Source organism: Vipera berus (assembly GCF_964194415.1).
Source record: "Vipera berus genome assembly, chromosome: 1".
Classification (NCBI taxonomy): domain Eukaryota; kingdom Metazoa; phylum Chordata; class Lepidosauria; order Squamata; family Viperidae; genus Vipera; species Vipera berus.
Genome location: NC_138202.1, coordinates 229,944,983 through 229,960,720, shown reverse-complemented (window position 1 = coordinate 229,960,720; position 15,738 = coordinate 229,944,983). Strand labels below are relative to the sequence as shown.

The 15,738-nt window shown below is 39.0% G+C and overlaps 1 protein-coding gene across 1 annotated transcript in view; it reads left to right on the top strand.

The window, feature by feature from the left end:
• DST (dystonin) overlaps positions 1-12,929 on the top strand; it is a 315,143-nt gene extending 302,214 nt beyond the window's left edge. Inside the window, exons 90-94 of the mRNA XM_081346025.1 lie at positions 2,338-2,455; positions 7,252-7,451; positions 7,961-8,071; positions 11,479-11,602; positions 11,912-12,929. Coding sequence (XP_081202151.1) covers positions 2,338-2,455; positions 7,252-7,451; positions 7,961-8,071; positions 11,479-11,602; positions 11,912-12,177 — 819 coding nt within the window. The 3' untranslated portion in view covers positions 12,178-12,929. The remainder of the gene's footprint in view (positions 1-2,337; positions 2,456-7,251; positions 7,452-7,960; positions 8,072-11,478; positions 11,603-11,911) is intronic.
• Positions 12,930-15,738: the final 2,809 nt, after the last annotated feature.

Below are 15,738 nucleotides of genomic sequence, written 5' to 3'. Positions count from 1 at the left end.
CTAAGAAGTAATATGCTTCTCTCCCCCCCCCCCCCCCCCGTTTGCTTAAGCTGTATCTCAAGTTACATTAAAAGGTAAGCTCGGTTGTATGATTTAGCAATGAAAGATTTACCAGACAAACAACGTTTGCTTGAATTTTGAAAGATAATGTTTGGCCTCTTATTCCAGTTGGACCTTTGGGGATTCGTGCCCTCACGAAAGCTCAGGCATTCAATATTAGAGAAGTTCTGAATTTCTTCTCATGGCAGAAACTTAACGGCAAAATGATTTGCAGCACAAGTCACAAGGATAGATCATACAGAAGGTTTTTTTTTATTAGGCAGCGATTGGGATGGAAGTGTTTAAACTTAGTGAACTTCATTATTAATTTAATGAAAAGTTAAGTAGTTGTGGCTTCCTGAACTTTTTCTTCTTGGTCTTGTCTGTCCTCTCACCTAGTTCTTGCAACGATCAGGAATGCAAATATGCTGCAGAGCAAAATGAGGGGAGAGAATAACAATCAGAGGAAATAGAATGGGAAGTATGTTCTTCCTCTAGTAGGGAGCTTAAAAGTACAGTACAAATCTCTAGATTGGAACAGCCTTTGGCTTTACAATGCTCATTCAGTGTTCCCATAACATAGGGGTCTGCACCTGGCCATTATGATCCCAAAATGACAAAACAGTGTCCTTTTGCCTATTGGCCCAATACAAATAATTCTGCATTGGTTTCATGTCATGAGGTGCTCCCGCAGCTCTTTTTTCTTCGTTTTCCTTTCCTGATGTGCTGTAATAAATAAAACGGAAGCCTTGGATTCTCTGTTGAGACTCAACCAGGAGACTATTAAGATTTTGAATAACAAGTTCAGCTAAGTTGGCTACCTGCCATGTTCCAGATCTGCTAACCATTGTTTCCTTGTTTGGACATGATAAGAAATTATTCCTTATTACAGCAGACCAAGAAAAAAAAGGAGCTGAGTAAAAACTAGACTCATACAATAGATAAAACTTCTATATATGCTTAAGCATAAAGTAGTAAGTTTCATGATTACTTAAATCAGGGATGAAGAAAAAATATTTTTATTTATTTTAATATTATACCTAAGCACACTTCTCTAAATAAATGTTTGAATTCATATGGAATTACACATTAGGTGTTTCAAACCTTTGATTTGGAGAACTAACGCTGATTGAATTAAATCTCCAAATCGAGTATTTGACTCGGAAGGTTTATACAAAAGCTGTTTCTTCAGAATTGATTTGGACAATCAAAGCATCAAATGAGTTCAGCTATCAGAACTGATGATTCAGTTCTGACCAAGCTGATTTACATATTCCTGTTACATATGCTTACTTGAATTGAATTGTATTGTTGTAGTCCTAACACTTCTGCAGTCCATCAGTCTGGAGAGGTTTTCATTTTGATCTTTGAGGACAACCAACTCCTGCCTTCATGGTTTTTTTTAAATTTCTTTGCTTGGTTGTCTGCTTAGTTTACATTAATACTAACAGGTGGGCAACACCAGTAGCAAAACTATTAACGCTTTTGTGGTTGCTGTATGAAAAAGGAAGCTTTCAAGTAGATACAGTCACTGAGGAATGGTAGATATGTAACGGGTTTTATTGAACCTTTAACAATTTTTTTTAAAAAAAAGAATAGAAAGATAGATTAAATACAATTATCTGAAATAGTAGCAGGACATGTGATCAGAACATAGCAGTGCAAATAGTAGGTAGGAGAAGAGAGAAATCATAAGCTGTTTACCTCCCAGTTATGAGAAAATCTACAAAAGAAGAAAAGGTAACTGAATCGTACCATGCAATACATTAGCTATACAAAGGGGAAGGCTTTCCTGAAAGCAAGAAAGTGAATGGAGCTTCATGTCATGAGTAAAATTACTTTTCTTCTTTCCCAGGACAAAACATTTTGAGTTTTCTCCATTTTATTTTTAATTATTTCTGTCAGGAAAGCTCAGGGAGAGTTTTTGTAACAAAGGACCAAGTTGTATGATGTAAGAATATTATATTTCCCTTAGTATTTTTTTCTCCTTTGAAAGAAATATAAGAAACAATTACATGATTTTTTGCAAATTTTGTGTAAAATGAAACCAGCATTTGATCTTTGTGTTCCGCTTCTACCTCACTCCACCCCAATCTCATTGCTAGCTTGTGGGCTAATGCATTCAATCTGACAACAGCTTTGATCATCTTATGCTTAATGAAAATATCTTGGGTAATAATTCTACTAATGATTTAAAGCAATCTATCTGTGGCTAATTTTCACCTGCTTAGCCTGGAGAAACATTGCCGTTTAGAATATATAGGAAAGCTTTAGCTTATTTTCCTTCCTTCGGCACAGTTTGGTGATTCCCAGCAGCTTCGTCTCGTCCGTATCCTGCGGAGCACCGTTATGGTTCGTGTTGGAGGTGGTTGGATGGCCCTAGATGAGTTCTTGGTGAAAAACGATCCCTGCAGAGGTACGTAATAAAAATAGCTTGGACGTCACACTCGCTACTTGTGTCTTAATTCGATAGCGTCATTCAATCCTAATTCACTTATAAAGCTATACTTTTACACATATTAATATGTAAAAGCACTGCATACCGAACAGTCTGGGGCAGAGGTGAGCAGACAAATGGTCTTCAAATGTTTTGGATTTCTATGTCTGCAAGGCAGATAACATGGATAATGCCAGGTAGAGGGTGGGTATGGCATTCTAGGATAATCGTGGAACCCTCCTTTTGGCTAAGATACCACCACTTATGTGCTCACAAGCTACAGGTGGTCCTTGACTGACAAACATTCATTCAGGGACTGTTCAGACTTACAGTGGCGCTCAGAAAGGTGACTTTCGAGCAGTTCTTGCATTTACAACTGTTATAACATCCCCACGGACACGTGATCAAAAGCTGGGCACTTGTGAACCGGCACATATTTATGAAAGTTGCAATAACCGCCATTTGTGATCTTCCCACCTGGCTTAAAGGTAAAGGTAAAGGTTCCCCCGCACATGCGTGCTAGTCATTTCTGACTCTAGGGGCCGGTGCTCATCTCCGTTTCAAAGCCGAAGAGCCAGTGCATGTCTGAGGACGTCTCCGTGGTCATGTGGCCAGCATGACTAGATGCCAAAGGCGCACGGAACGCTGTTACCTTCCCACCGTAGTGGTCCCTATTTTCTACTTGCATTTTTAGGTGCTTTCGAACTGCTAGGTTGGCAGAAGCTGGGACGAGTAACAGGCGCTCACTCTGTTACGCGGCACTCAGGATTCGACCCGCCAAACTGCCGACCTTCTGATCGACAAGCTCAGTGTCCTAACCCACTGAGCCACCTGGCTTACAACAATCAAAATCAGTGGGGAAAACTGGGTTTCCTTAATGACCGTATGATTCACCTAACCCACTGAGCCACCTGGCTTACAACAATCAAAATCAGTGGGGAAAACTGGGTTTCCTTAATGACCGTATGATTCACCTAACAACGGCATGATTTGCTTTAAGATCCATAAAATCAGGCATGACTCACCAACTTCCTTGCTTTAGCAGTGGTCGTTAATTGAGGACTACCCGTACTGAAGATATACCTTCAGTCAGGGCTTTTTTTGTCATAGAATGCTCAGAATGGCATTCCGGCACCTTTTTTTTTTTTTTGCAAAAAAAAACAACCAACTGCCTCTATTGGCTTTGGAAAGCCTATTGCAATCTTGGCTCTTTTTTATGACCCGTGGACTTCAACTCCCAGAAATCCTCAGCCAGCCACGCTGAGGGGAAAGAGAGAGGTTTCCAAGCTGAGCCATGCTGGCTCAGGAATTCTGGGAGTTGAAGTCCTTGAGTCATAAAAGAGCCAGGTTTGCCTACCCTGCACTAGATGACATTAAAATTATTTACAAGGTTACTTCTTTAGGAACTAAACTTTTAGAATCTAAAACAGCTAATTCAAAAAAGCCAACAGAAATGAACCTCACATTTTTCATCTGCTCCTGTCTTTTGGAGGGTAAAATTAGATAACAAAATAATCTATTTCCTATGTTAACATCTCTTCAATGAAATCAATAAATCAATAAGGAAAGAAATAAACATTTTTCTCAATGTAATATGTCTAATTTAGCTGATGCTAGAAAAAATAGTATCTTTTGTAAATACTCTTGAAAACTTTTGAATCTATAACCATCTATTACAATAAACCACTTTAAATTAAACAATTCTTAAGAATGAATGCGCCCGCCAAGATGGGAGTTCCGGCACCTTTTTTTTTTTTTAGAAAAAAAGCCCTGCCTTCAGTAAAGAAAGAAAGCTGTTACTCTACTTCATATATTATTTATTTCCCCTTTTCTCCTTTCTAAGAATCTAATTTGACTTTAGAGCTGGGAGGAGCAGAGTTTATTTTTCTGAATTCTCACAATAAGCAGAAGAATAAAAGACCTCACATTTCTGGACGGCACTAAAATGGGATGATGATAGTACTAAGATGGGGTATTAGAGTCCTTACCTCCTTGATAGAGACAAGAATTTTCAGCACTTGTTTGGCCTTTTGTTGTCACTATTCTCAGTTGGACTTTTACAGGTAACATTTCTTTTTCCCAGGCTTTACCTCCTTAGCTTGACAAGGAAAATGGGAATGTCCATAAGCAATTGTAGCTAGATTGTAGCTATGTTATTCTCTACTGAGAATGTGAATTACCATTGCATGTATTTTCTGTTCCACGAATTGCAAATCAATTTGACGTATTTTGGCCAGTGCCACAACACAAGCAGTGTTTTATTCCCAAATCGGTTCATGTTGTTCTATACAAGCTGTGATCTCTAACCTGGAGCCTGACTTGCCAATTAGCGTATTATTGCCCATATGGAACATGCTAAGAACATCAGGACTTAAAACTTATTTTACAACATTAATGGATCGTCCTCAGATTACAAAATGAGTCTTCATCTCTATTTACAAACCACTCTCTCCTGCCAAAACTTAACATTTCTGTGTACACATCCTCCTTTTTTTTCCAGCAGAAAGAAAAGACAGGGTGGAGGGAACAAGATAGACTCAGAATAAGGGCAAGGGATTGTTGCGTGGGGAAAGGAAGAAGAGAGAAAGGAGGAAGTAGACATTTGGTGAGGTGGCAGGAAGAAATGACCAGAAAGGAAAAAGAGAGACTATAGTAAGTTGTTTCAAAGGGGTTAAACCAGGGGTCCTCAAACTTGGCCACTTTAAGACTTGTGGACTTCATCTCTCAGAATTCCCCAGCCAGCATGGGGAATTAGCAGCTGCTACTACTATCCAAATTAGCAGCTACTACTCAGCTGCTACTACTATCCAAATTAGCAGCTACTACTCAGCTGCTACTACTATCCAAATTAGCAGCTACTACTCAGGCTAACAAAGGCATTCTAGTTTTTGAAGCAGCTGGCAGCTTCTACAAATAGGGGTTGAATAAGGAGACACTATGCTCATTTTTTGGACTGAACACTGATATTTTGTAACACAACCAGATTTTCTTCATTTTTCCATACAACTCAAGAGAGGGATTCCTATCGTACTGTATTTTGTGTTGTCGTAAGCAAGCTTCACCTTGCAAGAATAAAAATTCTTTTAAATACCAGTGTATAGAAGTATGGAAAGTTTTGAATGTTTTTTTGTTTTGTGGTTCGCTGAAATAAATTTCAATATCCCTGAATAGGAATCTAAAATTGATTTTTTTAATTTTCCAAAAAGAGTTTTGCAAAGTTATGATGAGGTATTTCATCCACAATAGTCCAGACTAGCCAAGCATGATCTAGTTAACTGAAGAGACTCGAGTTCAAGTCCATCCTCAGCCACAGAAACTCCCTGGGTGACTTTAGGCCAGCCACTCTCAACCCATTCATACTCATAGGGTTGCTGTTGCAGAAAAAAAAAGTGCTTTGGGGAGGGAGTGCTTTGTAAGGCAATTGGAACTCCTGGAGAAAAGATTGAAAATAAATTAACAAATAAATAACTGAAATTTATTTCCAAAAAGAATAGAATTTTTAAGACTGAGCTCACTTAAGGAGGAGAGGAACAAGATTTCAATCTTCTGAAAATCTATAATAAAAACAAAACAAAACACAGCCCTGTGTTTAGAAAGATAAAATGTGAATAGTAGTGATGATTTAAATACTGTGTGATATTTTGTCTTCTTTTTCAGGTTGGCATGGTTTGTCCCATTCCTTTTTTTGTTGTTGTTACATTTCTTCATTTTGACAGAGAAGTGTTGTTTTTGTTTTTTATCACAGATGGCATTGGAAGTATTTGCTCTTGAAATCATTCTAGGAGTCTTTATTATTTCCTGGGAGGCTTGATCTTGGTTAGGAAGAGCTAGCAAAAAGTTGCATCAGATTCTCTTTCTTGCTCTTCAGCTTTGAGTCTCTTGCATATCTGCTGTGATTGATTCTTCTCCTGCTAACAATTTTCTTTTTAATATGACCCATGTCCTGTGTCATTTTTTCTAGTTCATCATCATGGGAGTAAAATGTTACGTTCGGAATCAAACTCTTCAATTACCACTCAGCCTACTATAGGTGGGCAAATCCCTCTCTTTGTCTCTCCTGTTCTTATTTTCTTTTCAATTTTCTTCTCGCTCTGCTTCAATATATATCAAAATCTGTTTTAACCAAATGCTTCACGTATTACAGTCTTTAGCTTAACCCTTGCTGCATTGGGCTGGTGCTTGAGAGCTTGCCTCTAAATTTAAATAATGACTTTGAGAAAGTGTCTCAAAAGCCATTGCTGCTAACCCAGAGAGGCATCAAACACTAAACATGTTTACGTGTCTGATCCTTGTGCGCTGTTCTTTCATATTATAACAGCATTCTGTTGGTATTTAACATCCAAACCCTTCCTTAGAGTTTGGGAGTTTCTATTTGCGTTGCATGTTGCCAAACTGTATGATTTCTAGTTTAGAATTAATACGGTTTATCCTTTGCTCTCTCTCTCTTGTCTGCTTATCATAGCCAACATCTGTTTCTGAATCACCCAAGAAGCAGTAGCATTAGTTGAGTGGGTCCTCAGGTTGTGTCTGTGCCTCAGTAACCAAATAGCATGTTGAGCCATTCCATTATCATGCTGATTTATGTTGACCATGGTTCATCTTTGCTGGCCTAGAACATTAGATGCGCACATTTTACCAGTGAACACTTTTCAAACACATTACTAATGTGTTTGACTTGTTTGGCTTATTTGTTGAGACTTGGCAAGGCAATGGTGTGGAAGAGGAAGGGGAGGCAAATGATCAGATACCTAATTTATCGTTTTTACTCACCGTAGCAAAAGGAAGGACAAACATGGAGCTCCGAGAGAAGTTCATGTTAGCAGATGGACCTTCCCAAAGTATGGCTGCCTTCCGATCAAGAGGACGTAGATCACGGCCTTCTTCAAGGGGCGCTTCTCCCAACAGATCCATGTCTGTATCCAATCAACCTGCCCAAGGAACTCCAGTTTCAGCTCTTGCTGCTAGTACACCCAAGGTACAGTTTGAGTAATCTTTGATGCACTTGATATACATTACAACAATCTTTAATGTTACTTAATAGGACTGAGCCCAACCAACAGCAGTTAAAAGCAGTAAAGCTGCCCTAAAACCAATAGGGAGATTTTAGTTATTTTTTTTCTTCCAAAGACACTAACCACGTTTTTTGTTGTTTCCTCCTCTCCCCTGCCTTACAATATGCAGCGGTCATGCAAGACTGGGAAAAAACATGTAAGCCAATTAGACCACAAAACCAAGTTGTTCAAGGAGAAAAACATTGACCCCCCCTCCCCTCCCCACCACCACCACCACCACTGCATTTTAGAAAACACACATAATCCTTTTTTTCATACAGAATGCTTGTCATCACTTGGTCCTGCTCGGTTTTGATGTTTTGTTTTGGACTTTTACTGTGAGATTCCTTCTTCATAACCTGACTGTTCCATTTCATGACATTGTTTTCCAACAACTGTTCTTCATATTGTGATTTGCCATTGTTTCACACAGACACCCCATCTTTTAACACGCAACTATGGTAAACCATGGTTGATAAACAGCAAAACGTCATCTCCTTGTAAGCCATCAGAGTGCTCTGAATATCAAGTATCATCCACAGAGGTACAGTAATGGACAGATTTTTTTTTAGTCTAACCATATTTCCTTCACTAAAACTATCCTGTTAGCTAACAGTAATTTCCATTCCTTATCAACTGTGCTGCACCTTCCATATTAATGCGCTCGTATTTGTTTTCACTCTTCTGTCCATCAATTTTGTATTTTTCTCTTTTTTAAACTTGTAAATTAATCAATTGTTTGAAGTTTGTTTGACTCCTATTTGGGCCTTGTTGAGCATGTAGTCCTTGTCAGAATGATAAATCTATTTTATACAAGTGAAATTTATAGATTTCTATATAAAATCTTTGTTAACAGACACTTACACACAAATAACATATCTTCATTCCTATGTTGACAGTAAGTTAAATATAATTTTATTTGATTATATCATTGATATAAAGACTAATTGGCCCTTATTCATAAATTAGCTTGCAGTCTAATGTTATTTTGCTCATTGTTTAGTTATGGTCTTCATGTAATTTAACCTATCCGACACTTAGGTTTAAGTCAGGAAGTTTATTAAATTAAAAAATGCCTGGTAAAATCTATTAACAATATAATTTGCAAAACTCTAAAATGTGCAGTGATAAATTTAAATTTGAGGTGTTTTAGCCTCAAATCTTGCATATCCTTAACTGGCCTCCGGCTATCCTTCCTCAACCTGACACTCTCCTGATGAGCTGGAAATTAACTCGCATCCTCTTTCTGCTGAATGCACATTACAGGATTTATAATCATTACGTGGCACCAATTTGGGAGATTATTGTTAGTGTGTCACTCCAGAAAAAAGGATTTGCCTGCAGGGTAATGTTTCAATTCCCAGGAGCTCTTGCTATAACACTAAGTGAATTGGAGTGGCATGCCATGAATGGACACATGGGATACAAAGAGTCTTTGTTCGTACAACATGAAATTTTCCATCTCAGTTGTATCATTCCAAAGGGGAACAAGAATGGGGAGGAAATCCACAATTCCCCGTTTTTTGCTCTGATAGTGATGAGTGGGAACTGAATGAGTGGCTGTTCATCTGCCAACAGTTCTTGATTTACCAAAAGGCATGTTGAAGAAGGATCTCATTTTGGCTCTTTAGTGACTGAAATGTGTTAGGGATTTAAATAATTACGTACTTCAAATTAGGTAGAATATATTACTTTAAACCATTTAATTTCTACTAAATAGAATCTCATACAATAATCATATTTCTGTATACAGTATTACAGCAATTAGAACAGAAAAAAAATACCAGATTACTTCTGCTATTTAAGTATAAAACTATATGGAGTATGAATTATTGTCAGTTTTTAAATGCAGGCGGTGTCGTTGACTTTTAGCAACCGTTCGAAATTACAGTGGCTCTGAAATAAGTGACTTTCAACCACTCCTCACGCTTGCAACCAGGGCAACATCCCCATGGTTCACATGCTAAAAGTTCAGTCACTTGGCAACCAGCATGCACTCACAGCAGTTGCAGCATCACAGCATCATTTGCGATCGCCATTTGTGACCTTCCCAGCTGGCTTCTGCCAAGTAAAGTCAGTGGGAGAAGCCGGCTTGTCAGCCACATGATTGATTCACTTAACTGCAGTGATTCACTTAGCAACTCTGGCGAAAAGGTCCTAAGATCCAGCACAACTCACTTAATGGCTACTTGAAAATTCTGGTCCCAACTATGGTCATAAATTGAGGAATACCTGTACTCCATTCTATTTAGTCCTGTTCTTAGCCAATAGCTAACTATAACAAAAAACTTACTTCGGCAGATTGAACTCTTTGGAAAGCTTTTATTGGCAAATATTACCACTATTACTGACAAACTAAGTTGAATTTTGTACTCAGGACAGAAGAGGGATGCTGCAAAAATTAAGAATTCTAAACATTGGTGAAATTGAGCATTAAATTGTGACATTGTTACATTGAAAAGTATTTACATCACCTTCAATATTGTTATATTCACGTCACATTAAGCCATAATACTTTGGAATACAAATGAACAAAATACTGTACATCCTTCTATCAACTGGAGTGTTTAAATAAACCATGGAAGAAGTTTCCGTGATTTATTTAGCCTGGGGTCCATATTAGGAAGTCTGGCTTCTATTTATTCCTTCACTAAAAGACAAGAAGGTTCCTTTGAATTCCATCAATTTAGGCATCTTGCTTCTTGATGCTGAACATTAAGAAGAGAGTTTATGAAATCACGGTCCAACACTTTTTATACATAGACACTAAGAATGTTGTACATAGTTCAACTTCTTTTCGTTCTCCAAGCAGAAAGACACAGATGGTACATTATGTCATGACCCCGTGTACAAGGTTTTGCACCACCACCAACAGCAGCAGCAGCGTGTTGGAGGGGATGGGGATTTCAATTTTTACAGTCTTTTGAGTTACACTGGCCAGAACATAATGTGATGCCTGCTGGTGGACAGTGGAACTATTTTTCCTCCATAAAAAATAACATTTCAGATTATTTTAATTACTGTTCATGGACAGTATCTGCAGCCTAATCATTTTTAGAGTAAACCCATTAATATCAATGCAACTTTTAAGTCATTCACAATTAATCAGGTCCCACTGATTTCAATATATATAAGTCTTGATCCAATGAAATGTATTGGCGTTTTTGTAGATGTTAATTAAATACGTTCACTAGAAATAAATCTGAAAGGTGCTATGTTTATCCATATTTATTAGTACAGGTAGTCCTCGACTTAACAACCATTCGTTTAGAGACCATTCAAAGTTACATCGTGACTGAAAACGGGTAACCCATGGCTGTTTTCACACTTAGGACCAGTGCCGTATCCCCAGGGTCACGTGATTCTCCGGTCTTTGGGCCATATGCAGGACATACACATTATTAAGGGGCTACTCCATGTAAAGAAGTGGGCCCAGGTTGTAAAGGCTCAGAGGGTTTCTCTGAAGGACTTTTGAAACCTCCAGTCTTCCATCTTACGGGCTCAGTTATGCAGCTATATGGTGGTTTGTGACAGGAAAAAAAAACCACAGCTGCACCATAAACAATAATATACATAAATACACTATGAGCTTTCAAGGGCTGTAATCCACTTCTCTGAAATCTGATCCTAAATTGGTAACTATATACAATATATATCTTGACATGTAAGGTTTATTTGTTCAGATACCATATGCTGTATAATGACCAGTATACATATATGCTGTAGTCCCATCAGTGTATACAGTAGCTTGCTACACTGCGCAGACAACAACAGACAAGTCTCTACCTCAAGAAGGCAGCCATAAATACAGTCTCTGTTTGTTTTCCTGTTGACCTGCTTTTAAAGTATCCGGTCAATTTCGGGCAAAGCATTTTTCTTGTGATCTGGTAGAGTTCCAAGTTCAGCCCCGTTCAATGCCCATGCTTCACTCGGTACTCTTATATCCCACAGGGAACGCCAATACAAGGGAGTAAACTTAGACTTCCAGGATACCTTTCTGGGAAAGTTTTTCATTCTGGAGAAAATAATGGCCTAATTTCAACAGCAGCCACAAGAGCCCGAGCACACTTTGCAGGTGAGTATTGGATTTGCTGGGATGGGCCACGCGCATCCTTGTGGACATCCCACTTGCAGAAGTTGAAAGTATCTGTCTCTCCTTAGCCTTCAGTCTGTAACTCAGTCTCTCTTTGTTTTCAACCACTATATAAATCTTCTTATAATCAAGACCTGTCTTTTCAGCCTGGAATGCTAGGAAGCGGTAGAAGGAGCCAGTTGCCTTTACCTTGAGTCAGGTTTCAAGTATGTGAGAAGGCCCTCCTTCAGAGGCAGCCTCCGTTTGCTCTCTGTTCCACTAACCGTGGATGTCTTTCATTTTGTCTTGCAGAAACTAGAAAAACACCAAGCAGGCCTGGAAGTCGTGCCGGAAGTAAAGCCGGGAGTAGAGCAAGCAGCCGCCGGGGCAGCGATGCCTCTGACTTCGACATTTCAGAAATCCAGTCCGTGTGCTCAGACCTGTCAGAAACTGTTCATACCCCGATCAGACCCACACCCCGACCGAATTCTCGGTCCGCCTCGGGAAAGCTTTCCAAAATTCCAACTCCCCAAAAACGATTGCCGGTCAGCAAATTAGACAAGTCCTCCAAGAGATAATGCAGTTGGCTCCTCAAAAGTATTTTCTTTTCTCCTGTGCGTTAACTATTTAAGTTTCTAAGATGTAAATTATCCTGTAGAAATTATTGTGAAATATGACGAGAGTTGGATTTTTAATTTTGCAGATGGCCTTATTTGTGTATCAGTCTTGTTATTTTATGTGTATAGGTTTTGTCGACTTTTGTTTATGCCATATTTTATGTGAATAGGAGAACATTTTTTTAATGTAAACTAACAGTTGTTTGCAGTAACATATAGAGAAGTCACTAAAAGCTGTTACCGCTAACTCTTTGCATCATACATCCGCCTGGCCTGTTGCTTCAACATTTACAGTTAAAGGATACCTCAGAACCTGATCTTCATACAAATGACAAAAACCTAAATAATATATTTTGAACTAACAACATGGACGTTAATGACATGTGACCGAAACTTAAACAACAATGTGAAGACAACAGTTCTTTTTTGCCATTATATCAATTAAGCAATTTCTTTCAGTAAATTCATAAAGATTGCAATATAGTCCCATGGTTTTCAGTGTGCTGTTGCTTTAAAAGACGGCAGAAACAATCTTGGTTCCGGGGTGGGGTTTACACTAGCATTAGAACGTCAGCATAACCTGCATTCATTGTAATGTGAGGTTTTCTTTTGCTTGAGTGGATGATAGCTTTGTATCATTGGACTCATTTTATATCAAAGCGGTTTTGCTTGCAGAAAGAAAAAAAATCTACAAAATAAATCTTGTCCCCTTCTCTTTATTGCTGTGGTTTTCCTTTCATCCCAGGGAAAGAGATATTCTTCTTCATGCTTGCCTTGTGTCTGCTCTGAAAAATGCAAGCCGTTTCTTCAAGACAAAAGCTGCCTACTTGTTTTATATTTAAAGGCATCCCGCCTCAAAAAAATAACAACCCCCCCAAAAAAAACATCAATATTATTTGTTTCTCATCTGAGATCCTGGCCCTCTCAGTTTCTTTCTGTTTTATCTGCAAATGCAAGTTTCTCCATTTCTTTTAAGTTCCTGATGTTTCACATACTATTGTATCCAGCTGTTCATGTAGTGCTTTTACAGTTATTCTTTACTATTTGTGGAAAGGCTCTTGATCAAGAGACACCTCTGCTAACAAAAAGATATTCTGTATGCTTTCAGATGTCTTTGTACCAGAATGCTGGAAAGCAGCCAATACAAGACTGGTTTTTAAAAAGGACTTGAGTGTAGGAGGTGTAATCTGAAAAAAACGGCAGGCTGATCAACTTAAGGTCTATGCCAAATAAATTATCCAAAGCCATACTTTAGTTGAAGCATCAAGCCATAGCTTTAGCAAAATTTTAAGTTTTCTCACTTTAAACCTACATTGGGAGTGCCAGGGGTTATAAGTGATGTTTTATTTCTACGGTGTGGTGCCTTTTGATGAAATTCCTTATTGGAGTCACTGAATAAAAAAGGCTTGTCTCATGGATTGGTAAAAGAACATAAAATAGAAAATAGGATAAATGGCTGGCGTATATTATGAAAGAATGAAAGCCACTGTTCTACAATGGGACAGTATTGTTTCAACTGCCTGGAAGATGAGAGATGACCAGGTTTGCAATTGACTCCAAAATTATCAACAGGTTTACAATGCAAAAAAGTTTCAAAATGTAACTAAGCAGCCTGGGGAAGCAGTGTTAAGGTAATGAATGTAAGTTTAGCATAAGCAGGACTGAAATGATGTACATTGGTGCAAAAATTGCTACCTTATTAACAGACAACTTGTAGGATTTAGGCTGGAAGTTGACCAATGTTCAGAAGTAGCCCAGGTGAAAGATTGGTGAGGTAGGGGAGGAATGCAGGGTGAGGGAGGTTACATTCAGAAAATTGCTAGGTTCTGCCAGGTCATCATCCGCTTTACCAACCTGCCAGCCAGTCTGTTTTAGGACACAGTTTGATTAGTCTTCCAAAAGATTGGTAAATGGATTATTACTCTTCCTGTCACTTAGCTAGAAAATGGAACTAGCACAACTCTCTTAACGGTTTCACCCCAGCTCCCAAATATCCAAATTGGTAAGTATAGCAGAAAAATTATTTCCCTGTTTACATTGTCTATTAGAGCTCGGATTTTTTTTAGCCTTTTGAAAGATCATTGAAACATATACAGTGGTACCTAGGTACTCAATTGTTTTGAAACTCGTCAAATTTGGTACTTGAACACATTTTGACAAGAAAATGTTGTCCTGATACTTGTCATTTTTCTGGTACTCAACGCGCAAGCTAGAACTGGTGTTAGTTTCCTCATTCTATTCCTTATGGGAAAAATTTGATACTTATCATCTTTGGTACTCATCGCATCTCCCAGAACCAATTAACCAGTGCCAAAGTACCACTGTATTTAATAATAGGTGTGTTTTTCCAGAAGATCAATGTATATGCTGTTCTGCAAGCAGGTACAGGTAGTCCTTAGCTTACAACCACAACTGAGTCCAAAATTTCTGTTGCTAAGCAAAACAGTTAAGTGAGTTGTGCCCCATGTTAGGACCTTTTTTGCTACACTTGTTAAGTGAGTCATGGGATTGTTAAATGAATCTGTCTTCCTTCGTTGCCAGTCAGAAGCTGCTGGGAAAGTTACAAATGATGATCACATGACTTTGGGACAGTGCAACTGTCGTAAATACGTGCCAGTTGCCAAGCACCCAAATTTTGATTATATGGCCATGGGGATGTTGCAATGGTTGTAAGTGGGAAAACCGGTCACAAGTCATTTTTTTGGTGCTGTGGTAACTTTGAACCATCCCTGAGCAAATGGTTGTAAGTCAAGGACTACCTGTTTTTTTAAGGGGATGCCACAAACTCCACAAACAATTGGAGCCTCTTTAAAAAAATGGATCACCCTGCAGTCTGGCAGGGAATACTACGGTACTTGCTAGGAGAACAGCAGAAATGACATGAGGTTGACCGCCTCTGTAAGAAAGCTGAGCCTCTCATTGCATCAGCCAGGCTGCTCTGCAAATAAACAGGAAGGCAAGCTGGGTGCTGCTGAACCTTGAAGGTGAGTGAGGAGCAGGCTGAGTCCTATTAAGTCCCTGGGTTGGGCAGAGGAGAAGCAGATTGAGGCCTACAGCAGGGGTCCCTAAACCCCAGTCCATGGACCGGTACCGGGCCACGGCATGCCAGCAACCTGTCCACACAAACAAGCAAAGACCCATCCGTGGGATGCAGGCAGCACACAAAAGTCCACGGAAAAACCTCTCCACAGAACTGGTCCCTGGTAATAACAACAACAACTTTATTGTCACTTTGAATGTACACCAATTGGCATACATCAAAATGAAATTTCATTGCCTGCAGCTCTCAAAGGGTATACACTCCTTGTTCGTGGCCAGGTCAAATTTCAGATCGTCCATTTTAGTCTCTAGGGAGCAAACGATGGCAAACAGGACAGATGGAAATGGAGCACTATGTGGATTAGCTCTCAAATTAGCTTATATTCCTGCACGACAACCTCGCCTCCTTTTCTTTTTCTGATCCTGACTCTTCCACCAGCCCTGATTTGCAATAGAATGCATCGCTGGGCCAACAGTCAGATC